Consider the following 11,970-nt stretch of genomic DNA (forward strand, 5'->3'; position numbering starts at 1 on the left):
AGCACAATTCACAATTGCAAAGATGTGGAAACAACCCAAGTGTCCATCAATACATGAGTGGATTAATAAAATGTGGTATATGTATACCATGGAGTACTCTTCAGCTTTAAGAAACAATGGTGATATAGCACCTCTTGTATACTCCTGGATAGAGCTGGAAAGCATTCTACTAAGTGAGGTATCCCAAGAATGGAAAGACAAGCACCACATGTACTCACCATCGAACTGGTATTAAGTGATCAACACATAAATGCACATATAAGAATAACATCTATTGGATGTTAGGCAGGGGGGAGGAGGGAGAAGGGGACGGGTATTTGCATACTTTGCTTTTTACTGTTTGCCACACACCTAGCCTATACCAAACTCCTAGCCTGAATTATTTCAGTTCACCCCACCGCAACCTGACGTGACTATTTCGGTTACAAGTTGCCATCAGCCTCACTCACTGGGAAAGGCCGCCCCGCCCAGGGAGGGCGGCAGCCTGCCCGTGTCTCTCCTTCTCTGACCTTCACTGCTGTGAGAACTGCCTCCAAGGCCGTGACCCTAAGAGTCACAGGACCATGTTGACAATACCCTGAGTTACACGTATCCCGGATCCGACCCTTAAACCCCGACTCCAGGGACCGGTACCAGCACATCCTCATCTTCCCATCTCCATGGGGACGAAGTGGACCCACTCTGGAGAATTCCTGAGCCAACGTTGAACAAAGCTATCTGAAGGCCTCTGTTTCTTCCAGCACTAGCAGAATCACTGTCTCTCTGCTCAGAGGGTCTATGATTTAGAGATAAAAGAAAAAAAACCCTAAAAAGCTAAAAATCCCGGAAGAAACCGAGGGCTCCTATTAATAGCATCCTGCCACGAGGAGTGTCTCCCTCCCTCACCCACACGCCCTGAGCGGCCTCCCAGAGAGCTCGCTGCCGGTGAACGCGCAGGCTGTCCCCGCGGGGCTCTTCCGCGCTGCCCCCTCCCCATGCACGGCGGCCGCGCCGGGGACGGCATTGCCACGTTCCCGCACCCGAGCGAGCCTGCGGGCCCCCCGCCTCCCGGCAGAGCAGGGTGTCCTGGCCTGCTCACTCCTGCTGCCGCCGCCCTGGGCACGGATTCCGAAAGCAAAAGCTTCAGAAACTTAATAAAAAATATGATCTTCTACGGCGCTGACTTACATTTATACTTGCATTCATTTATTATTAACATTTAGTCTGTGAGCACCCCATGCACGGGGCACCTAACTCGGTCCACCGATGCTGAGTGCTCCAGAGGAACCCACAGGTGGGGTGGCCCAGATGAATGAACTGAAACACAAAGGAGGCCAGGAGGCAGACAGGGGGTCGAAGTTTCACAAAGACCACGCATTTCTGAAGACAGGCCAGAAAGAATGAGGTTTTAGTGTTAAAATTATGAATTATTATTTAAGGCGAAGAACCTGAAAGTTAATAACTAAAGATTTAAAAAAAGCCTTTTTTGTAAACCTATAAACAACACAATTTACAATAAAAATTCATAAACGATACTATTTTTTCATATTTATGTTTTATATTCAATTTAAAATGTGTCACAACCTGAAAAAAAGCCTTCAAAATTGTCCAAGAAGAAACAATAAGCATTATTGAATTCCAGCGATACATTAGAAAAGGCGTTATGATAAATAAAAAGACAATAATTGAATTAGGGATGATACGTTTTACACTTCATGTGTCTACTGTATCATCTCTCAGCCAATTTAATTTGCCTTGAAAAGAGCTGTACGGCTCCATTGATTTCTCAAATAACTTTCCGTTCTCAAAGTTATTCTGCCAAAGCTTTATTTAAATCTGCAAGCCACTTTCAATTAAAGATACAGTCATGTCAACAGAGTAAGGCACATTTTTAATTCAGCTTAATTCTTTCCAAGATAGAAATGAAACAGTTGAACCTTTAGGAATGAATGATGTTTCACTCACCGTAGCCGATGGGCAGGGAGACGGTCCAGGTGCAGTCCAGGTTGTTGGGGTATGAACCCGGAAAGCCAGGGCTCAGGATCACGCCCCCCATGGTGGTCAGCGTCCCGCCACAGGTCGCTGTAAATGCACAAGGGCCGTCAGTCCGGGGTTCTCGCTTTCTCCCAAGAGAACTCAATCCAACCTGCTGTACTGACCCGACTAAGGAAGAGCTGAGCTCTGCCCCGAATCACAGCACATAACACAATGCCCTGCGCTTCGGTTATTCCTGGGCTTCGCGCTCCCTCCTGCCTGAACTGCCGAAGAATAAAGACCTTGTTCAAAATGTATCTTCTTCTGGTACTCAGAGGTTCTCGGGGGAAGGGTAGTCTATTTAACGTTTGCACCACAGGGGGGCACCAAATCGACTTCAGTTTATTAGCTGCTGTTCATTGGATGGTGGTGTTACTATTTACTGATTGCTAACTGCGTGCTACTTACTGGGATAAAATGGGATACATTGTACGGCTCCACTCCCTGAGATAAAATGGGATACATTGTACGGCTCCACTCCCTGAGATAAAATGTGATACGTTGTATGGCTCCACTCCCTGAGATAAAATGGGATACATTGTACGGCTCCACTCCCATAACAATCCTAAAAGGTTGGTGTTATGACTAAGCCCATCTTACAGATAGAGAAACCAAGCCCGGAAGAAGTTAACAAATTTGCCTGAAATTACATGCCTGCTAAATAGCACAACCAGAATGTTGTTCCCGCTTTGTCCGGTTCCAGAACCAAGTTTTAACCAAGACACGTTACCATCGGATTTATTTTCAGTTTTGGAATGCAGCTAACTGCACGCACTTTGTCTTCAGGAAACCTCACGTGGTAACGCAGGGTGGAGATGCGTTAATATATCTCCCCTTATCTCAGTCACGCACACGTTATGCTGCCGGATCTGAGGCTGACTATTGAGAAACAGGACTCATTTTATAATAAACATTCCAAACAGTGTAGGCTGCAGCATATGAAATTCTAATATTTGACCATTTGTAACTTATTAAAATGACGATTTCTTGTATTTCAAACTGAATGCAAATGATGCCACTTCTTTTCACGAAGCTACATGAAACAGTTTTATTCTTATTCTAACAATGTTCTTGTGAGGAAAAATATTTTAGACAAAATATTTTCTGGAAACTTGCTTTCAGAGATCCCTTGGGACTTGCAGTGAAGCCTTTTTTTTTGTAATCATCAGGATCAGACTGTCGAGGATAAATTTAATATTTTGAGAAATAGCCAAAATTCAAGTCTAGTTAATATGGTAATTATTGCAGCCAGGCCATCATATTTTGGGTTTCAAATACTGTATAAGTTTAAAAATGCATATTAAAAAATTCAAAAGTGTATTTTTGTGGTGTGAGTCATAATTCAGGAGAAGTCTTGGGCAAAACCAACTTTGCTGTTATACAATCTTCCAAGGTGACTTCTTTGTGGGAGAAACCAAGGATCTGGCAGGGGAGCTCCGGTTTGCACTTTGTCTGTGAACCTGTGGACTTTTCGGAGACACAGTCGTGTCATCCCTAAAGACCCTAAATACATTTAGCAGTGACAGCCTTTCCTTTAAAATACTGAAGACTTCCAATGAGAGTAGGTACGTACGTCCAACTACAGGGAAGACATAAGAGAAAAATGCCAAATCAGTGGCAAAACAGGAACACTAATGTCAAAAAAGGCAACATTGCTAAAAAGCCCCTTTTGATTTTAACATGATTTTTTACCAAAAAAAAAACAAACAAAAAATTGGGAATCATGAACTGCAAACATCCATGTACATTTTCGGCTGAGGATTGAGATAACCTGGCACGAGGGGCTGGCACAGTGTCTGAGGATGGACATCGCCAACAGCATTGCTGTGTGTGTCTGCACAGGCCAACCCTCACGCGGCGGGAGGGCCAGCGCGGGCCTGGTCATTGTGACATCTCCTGTCAAACACACAGTAATCGCCTGAGAACTTCCTCATAACCAGGTGTGATCCTTTTGTTGCTGTTCCTCTAAAAAAAACTAAGAATTGATGGATGAGCATAAAAACAGAGCTCTCAAAAGATCAGTATCAATCCTTTTTTTTCCTTTGTTGTATCTTAAGAACTCCACCACTGGTCCGGTCGTATTTCATGTTGGTTCGACGTCCCTGCGGGGTTTCAGCTGTCCGCTCAGGGCTTACCCACCCTCCTTCCCCGGCGGAACCCCTGCCTCCTGCCTGGCGACTTCGCCCATGTCAGACCCTTTCTTACAGGTAAACAGCATATTTATAGAGAGTTATTGGTAAATACGGTATTTCTAAAGGGCAAGCTGTTTATTTTTACAAAATAGCTAGGGATCTTACATTTTAGTGGATTTATACATCTTATTTTGGTAAGGATGTATTGGATTTTTACTCAAGGGCTGAAGAGCTCCGGGGTGCAGTGAGGACGGGGGTCTCTGGCCCCCTGCCACAGTCTGAGTGCCAGCCTCGCGGCCGGGCCCCGGAAAACTGCTTGACCATGGGGAGCTGGTTATTATATTCAAAATAGTCGATACTGGTCAAGCTCTGAGAACTATCCTTGGCATTTAGTAACCTCTACAGAAGCGGTTTTGTATACCTGGCCTTATTGGCACTAGTATTTTTCAAAATTAGGACATGAGATTTCCAGGTGCTAATAAGTCAAATGTTATTGCTCTACAGATTTCTAATCCTAAAATTCCCCAGCTTGGATTCGTATAAAGCCAACAGCAACATAAACCTGTCAATCTCTCCAATCGGCCTTTGGGATTTATCATGGGTCACATGTGAGCTTTTTCAATGAAAAAAACTTTTCCCTATACCATAAGGAATTATGTAAGTTCACGTACCTTCAACAATTGCTAATATCCAAGACATATTACATAAAAGATAAAAGTCAATTATATTTTGCTAGTGTAAGTTAACTATTCAAATAAAACATTCCCTTACATAATATACATGGGCATATTATTTGGTTGAATGCCTGCTGGGAATTGGTTTCATTTCAAAGTTTAAAATATTTCAATTCCCAAGTTTAAGGGAACGCTCTTCTCTGAAAAATGAACAGGAAGATTGATATTCTGTGTAACAACACAGTGGCGCCTTGCCATTTTTTCATTTCTCCCTTCCAAATCAAGGCTGGGATTTTAAACCTCCATACAAATAACTTCGTGTTTCCAGGTGGCATGTTAATCTAGACATTTATTTTTCACCAAGAAATAACTTTCATAAAGTAAGATACTGGCCACTACGGAACACTTTTCACTTGTAGGCAAACACGATACGTTGAATACAGCACTACAGGCATGGTTTCCTTGCTGAGGTTCTGTTGTTTCACAGGTTTGGCGTTGTTTTATTTTCCTCTGTACACAATTCCATCCATGTCCCAGACAAGGTAGTTAAATGTATATTCCTAAAAACCATTTAATACCTAAGATGTGTCTGAGATGTGGGAAAATGAGGCTGTCAGAAGAACACGGAGCAGAGGGTAATTATGTTGCTTTACCTGTGGGGACCAAGCACCCTGCTGTCATGTTCCTTGGCAAAACGAATTCTAAGCAGTGTGCCAATAGATCAGGGGACAATTTTAAGGATACGTCGTGGCCTTTAAAGTTGCCTGCACTTGTCCATCTAGAGCTGGCCACTTTCTCCTGAAACACCACCTGGCAATACAGGGAGCTTGAGGGGTCTGCACGCAGCCGACACCGTGCCCGAGAGTTGGAGGACTACGCGAAACTGTGACGAAGGAATCCCTGATACGGTTACTGCTACAGTGACCGTGCTCTCTGACACGCATGCAGTTGCTGGTCATTCTTGAGTCAAAGTCCTTGTGCATCTACCATGTGCTGAAGGGACAGAGGTGAGTGGTACGTATCTCTGTCCCCAAAGCCCTTGGGGATTGTAGGGACGGCAAATCAAATAGCCATATCATGGCTCCACGTGGGAAGGTAGCATTATACACGTGGTGGGTGGTGGCCCTGGGCGGGGACAGCTAATTACCCCTGAAAGTTGGGACCTGACCAGTGCTGGGGGAAGGGTACTCCCGCAGGTGCAAAATTCAAGAGCATCCCCAAACCCCCAATTATATGTTGGTGCAATACTTGGAAAAATCAAAAGCAATGCAAAACCACCTATTATGAACAAAATATGAATGTTTTACATGAAGACACAACCAGTTTTCCTCATCATTCCTTCTGCCGCGGGCTGTGCCAGGGCAGCGCCACACTGAACCCGGAGGTCAGGGAGGGATCGCAGGGGGTGCATGGGCCTTCAACAGCAGCGGGTCTCCGTGGGGAGTAGGGAAGGGAAACATGCCAGGAATCGGGACCGTGTTCACGGTGGAGGTGAGGATTAGCCTGGGGTCCTTATGAGCCAAGCATGGGAGCTGCAATTATTTGTGTTGTATTGTATTTGTATTTGTATATTGTATTTGTAGTATTATGCATTATTTTGGCTGGGGGGTGGGTGCAGAGTGGGCAGGAGACCGAAGGACTCTTCACGGTTAAACGTTAACAGGCCCTTTCGGACGACGAGTTGAAGGACTGCTGGACTGGGGGCTGCAGGTGGAATCCATGGAGACCTCGGGCGGAAGGGCAGGCAAGAGTGAGGCATCTCTCGGATTTGGGGAGTGAGGGAGAAATCTAAGATAACATCCGGCTTTGCTGTTTAGGCACAGAAAGGTGTGTGATAACGGGACCCTCTGAGGGCCGGAGCCCAGGAGGGGAACGCATCTCAGAGGCCGGTGGCTGTGGGGTGTTGGGCAACTGACACGAGCGTGCTGGGACATCCCTGACGAGGTCACATGGTCACCTGAGCGACAGGTAAAGCTTCTGAGTTGACTACAACGTACAGGGGTGGGTGAAACTCTGGGCCTGAGCGAGGGGGCGCAGAGAGCCCCGACGTCCCCGGCTTTCGCATTCGGGGACCCCCGTAAGAGGAAACGAGCACCACCTGCGAAAGTGCCGGCAGCTCACCTGTGCCCAGAGGCCGTGGCGCCCGGGCAGGGCTCTGCCTCTGCAAACACAGGCCCTGGGGGTGGCTGACTGCCCCTCGGAGAGCCCACCCAGGGGGCGGCGTGTCCCCAAACGAAATACCATCCACCCAACTTCACGTCGGTACTTTGTGATTCTGAGTTTGTTTCTGGAAACTTGGTTTCCCTGAGGCTGAGAGTCTACACGGAAAACTGCTCAGACTTTCATAGCAGCTAACATTCCTTCTTTCCCACAAATTAACAAACTGGCCTCTTTTTCTTTTGTCATTTGAGTTTAGGCCCTGCGTGGGCAGCCTTGCAACTGGTCTGTGTAGGACGACCCGAGACGCCGAAAAGGCTGAGCTACCAAGCCCAGTGGGGCGTGTTACGCTGTTATTATAGAGCGAATGTTCTGAAATTAGGTTTAGAGGAGCGTCCTTTGAGGCCAAGAGCAGAGCGAACGTGCCATGCTACCCCCGCGGTGCGAACGTACCGATGCAGAGGGGCGACGGGTAGTTCCAACGGCGAACAGTCCCCGGCATGCAAGAGATGTGGGAACGGCCCTGTTGAAGGAAAATGCAATAAAACTCATGTAACTGAAAACAGAGCATTTAAGGATTTGTGTGTGAGACTATCTGTACTTCCTTTATCTCGTTTTGTTTTAATTACAAATGTAAAAAAATCGGAAATTATAAAATCTATTCCTACTAATGATTACTAATGAACATATATTTTGACTCAACATCGAAAAAAATCCATTATTACTGTATTTCTTTTTTACTAAAAAGAAAATCTTGCAATGTTCCTTTAAATAGGCCATATTTCTGGCTGGATCCTTTCCTAATATTTGAAGAAGATTGATAATTGGGCAAAGTATGCTTTTTTTTTTCCCATCATTGGAATTTATAGCTTTTGGTCAAAAAGGCCAAAAATGATTAGGAAATAGTAGGTATTGATTAGAAGGGTAAAATGTCAGTGACACTTTATCTGCTTATGAAAATGTAACCTTCCTGCTTGGGTCTGGTTACAGGTCACGTGACCACAAGGTTTGGGAAGGAAATGGCTCAGGTCTTCCTTCATCACAGAAAAGGAAGTCGTAATAGTCACTTTGTTACTAACCAGCCTCCCGAGCCGTCAAATTAACCCGCCTGCGGTGAAAGTGACACTCATCCCTCAGGGTCTCCTCATCCTTTGCATATATAAAGTTTTCAACTTTCAGCTTTTTTTTTCCAATATGCTTTTTTGTTGCATCAACTCTCAGCTTTAAAAAATCTTTCTCTTTTAAAAATCACACAGGGGAGGGTTAAACTCAGAGATGTTTCCTGCTACAATTTCTCTTACAAATTAAAGAGAAGGTAACAAATGAGACCTCTGTGTGCACACTATGTTTTTTTTTTCCTGATTATGACTCGATGGCCTTATCTGCCAGGCTTACTTATCTCTTGAATTTCCATTTGCCACCGACAATTGGCACAGAGGCAATTGAAAAACATGTGTTTAATGCATGTTAAATAATCCCAGCCACACTGGGAACACATCAAACAAGAATTTGCGCTAATGCGGTTATCAATGGCAAACCGATTCCCTGAGCTTAGAAACCTTTCATACTCAATTCACCTGCCCCAAAATAATTTTATCATACTTTTTGACATTGTTAAAATTAGTCACAGCAAGGAAGACTGTATTTTTAAAGAGGCAATCCGGACAATGTTTTTGCTGCTAACATTCATACTCTGTGTATATTCATTCTCTGATCCATTAAATTATCTTTAATAAATTTCTTTCTGAAATATGGATAAACAAAAAGGACAAAAGCCTCTGGAGATATTTATTGAAGACTACCAATAAAATAGTCATTTATTACCAATCTATCTTATTCTGCTATTGATTTTGGTAAAAACAATTCAAATGAGTGATTACAGCTAAAATTTTTGTAATGAATCAAAAACAAGACAGGATTTTATGTATTTATTTACTAGTTTTTACCCAAATGAGAATTTTCTTTTTTATGTTTTAAAAGAAACACTAAAACGGGTCTAGAGAAGGTGGAAATTAGAAATCATTGAAATATTCAGGATTTCTTTTCAGCGTGTGATGTCACGCACACCCATGCATCTCACTAGGCCTATGTATTTGTAGACATTCATGTGTTTACTATGCAAGTAACAATGCTTTTCGTGTCTAATGTGTAATTTATGCATGCTGACATTCCAAGTATATTACTGTGTTAGTAAAATTGTCAGTTATTAGCAATTTAAAATAATCCAGAATCCTTTCTTGCTCATGTGAATGATAAACAGCAGCTTGCAAATGCAAAGCTTGACATTGTTTGTAATGAAGAAAATAATAGCTTAGTTTGCATGTGAAAAACAGAGCTCAGACGTGGTCTGATTGGGCTGTAGAAGTGTGTCCACAGGCTGCATCTCTAGGAAGCATATTAAATAATTCATTATAAGAAATCTCTTTACCAAAGAATCCTTTCTATTTTCTTCTCTGAGGGTTGCAGTAATATCATTTAGTAAAAAAAAAAAAAAAAAAAATTAATAGAAATTGTAAAGTTACATCATCACCAAGTAGAAAGTAGAAATAAGATGTCCAATGACCATCCATGGTCAAAACCAAGCAGCACAGCGTCGGAATTTGGGGGAGAGTAGAGAGAACACACTATTTACGTGATTTCCGTCAATTATAATGCAAGACAAAAAAAAAAGGCATAAAAATGGCATATTGCAAGATTGAGATGTCCCTATAAATGAAACCCTTGAGATATGATGCATAACTTTTTACATCCTAACGTGTGAAGCAGAAAAGCTGTGTCTTAAAGAATCAGCCTAAGTAGCCTCCGTGTGCTTGGTTAAAACCTCGCTGGGAGGCACAATTTTCAGAAGTGCTTCCTCACGGCAGTTTCCACGACAGAAACTCCAGTTCTGTCTCCCGTCTCCAGCACTTATGGCTGGTACCCACCAAGGTCTGTACAATGTAAGCTGCAGACTTGTTTTCATGAAGGTGACTTTATAGATTGACATCTGTTTATAATAATAGCAATAGCAGTTTTCACCGACTAAGCTGTGCTAGGTATTTTATAGCTATTTCCTCCAGGCCTAAAGCACACACCACGTGGTATCCACACCACACGGTTGGTTGGGGATACCAAGGTTTTGTATAGGAAGCACTTGGAACACCACTGAGAATTCCTCATCTGCTTGTGCTGTTGGTGTTGTCACTCGATTCGGTTCTATTAGACGTTTACCCCGACATACATGCAGAGATTGAATTATCTGCAATGGTGTTATTTCACGGTTGTGTTGTTGCAACTCTTTGCTGATGCTCACTCAGGTTGCTTTACTTAAGTCATTACAGAACACAGCTGAAAGAAATTTCCTTGAAAAATTATCAGCTTCAATGTCATAATACACATGCAGCCAACATACTCTATTACCTGAATTAACTGAACAGTAGGAATGTCAGCAGGCTTAAACAGTTCTCCTGGACTTTGGGATACACATGTTTCGATGATCAAATTGGCAGGGAGAATTATATAAGAATTATGCTAAGTGATAGAAACTATACTTGGCTTAAGCTTATTCATGGTCAAACCAGAAAATAAATAACAGAAAAATGACTAATCTTGCTATACATTAGTTTATAAAAACTTTTTATTTAAAAACTATAAAAGTATATGAAAAACCTCCTACTTAATATTTCTTGAAAATTATTTAAATCTGTTATTTGGATGCCTTGTTTACTTAGCACAAAGTAAGCATTTAATGATAATTTATTGAACTGGACGATGACAAGAGTTTGCAGAGCAGTACAAGCACATGACTCACACAGACTCAACTATTGGGGGTAAAAAGACGGCCCCCAGAATGTTCTCTGTGTAGTTACTAGGAGAACATATATTTTGAAATAAAATAATTGTAAAATATGGAATGCTTAGCTTTGAACAAGTACTTTATCGTTTCAAAGCTATTTCCAAATGATGATTAAGATTATCAATGTGTATGATTTAATATGAATAGTTCGATTCACGGACTGAAAGAGGAAAACCAAATTAGCTGTCTGGGCACAAACTGAAGGCTCTATCTTTAAGTGAGCAGCCCAAAGATGGCCATGTTGCACGGTTTCTATCGCTGAGAACTGCAGAGTAAGATACCTGCAAGGTGTATCCGGGCTCGCACTGAAAGGAGAGCACGTCGTTCACCATGTACCGGTCTCCGATTTTGATGCCGTTGCTGGGAAGGGCTGGTTCCTGGCACGCGGCAAGACCCACAGCTACAGGGATGCAAAGACAGACACCAGAAATTACGCAGGACAGACACTATTCTCGCTGTTTCAATAATGAAATATTTTTTTTTCTATTGCTGTCCTCCCGTAACTCTTCCTCTTGTTATTCTACCCAAATTGTTAAGTAACTTTAAATCTGAGTTATGAGCTAACTTTTAAATATTAATTTATTTCATTTCCATCATGCTGTGAATCAAGGCTTTTCTTTATACAAGAAAATTTGTTATTTTCACATTTAGTATAAAACACCTCAGTCCCGATACATAGACATTGCAAAAGATCCTTAAAAAATCATGTTTTCTATTATATGCAAAACTTAATGATCTTGCCCTCTTGTTTTTGTTTTTTTTCAAACATACTTAGCAGCCTTTATGAAAAAAATTTAAGTATGAATCTGGAAATTCTATTCTTCCAGAAAAACACAATATGAGAACAAATACTGTATATTCAGTCTCTCTCTCTCTCTCTCTCCCCATCCCCTCATTATCTGTCTCTCTCTCTAGATAACAAAAAAATTCTTATGAACAGTCTGTTTCTAATTAAACAGGACCAATATTTACAGACCCTAAAACTGTTATCCAGCACTTTCTTGGATGAGTTGTCCTCAATTAAGGCACTCACAGATTTTTTAAAAAATTGATCATGTAATATTGGAATTCAGACTAAACTATCAAATAAATTAACTCTGAGTATTATTTAAACACTGATACCTCTCTCTGTAAACCCTCCTCAGGAGAATAAGTAAAA

General features: G+C 42.2%; 1 protein-coding gene across 1 annotated transcript in view; it reads right to left on the reverse strand.

Annotated features, from left to right (window-relative positions):
* CSMD1 (CUB and Sushi multiple domains 1) overlaps positions 1-11,970 on the reverse strand; it is a 1,519,798-nt gene that overhangs the window by 120,716 nt on the left and 1,387,112 nt on the right. The window contains 3 exon segments of the mRNA XM_012645868.1: positions 1,945-2,061; positions 7,430-7,499; positions 11,093-11,211. Of these exon segments, the coding sequence (XP_012501322.1) occupies positions 1,945-2,061; positions 7,430-7,499; positions 11,093-11,211 (306 nt within the window).

The sequence above is a fragment of the Propithecus coquereli genome, unplaced genomic scaffold (genome assembly GCF_000956105.1).
Source record: "Propithecus coquereli isolate 6110/MARCELLA unplaced genomic scaffold, Pcoq_1.0 Scaffold238, whole genome shotgun sequence".
NCBI classification, from domain to species: domain Eukaryota; kingdom Metazoa; phylum Chordata; class Mammalia; order Primates; family Indriidae; genus Propithecus; species Propithecus coquereli.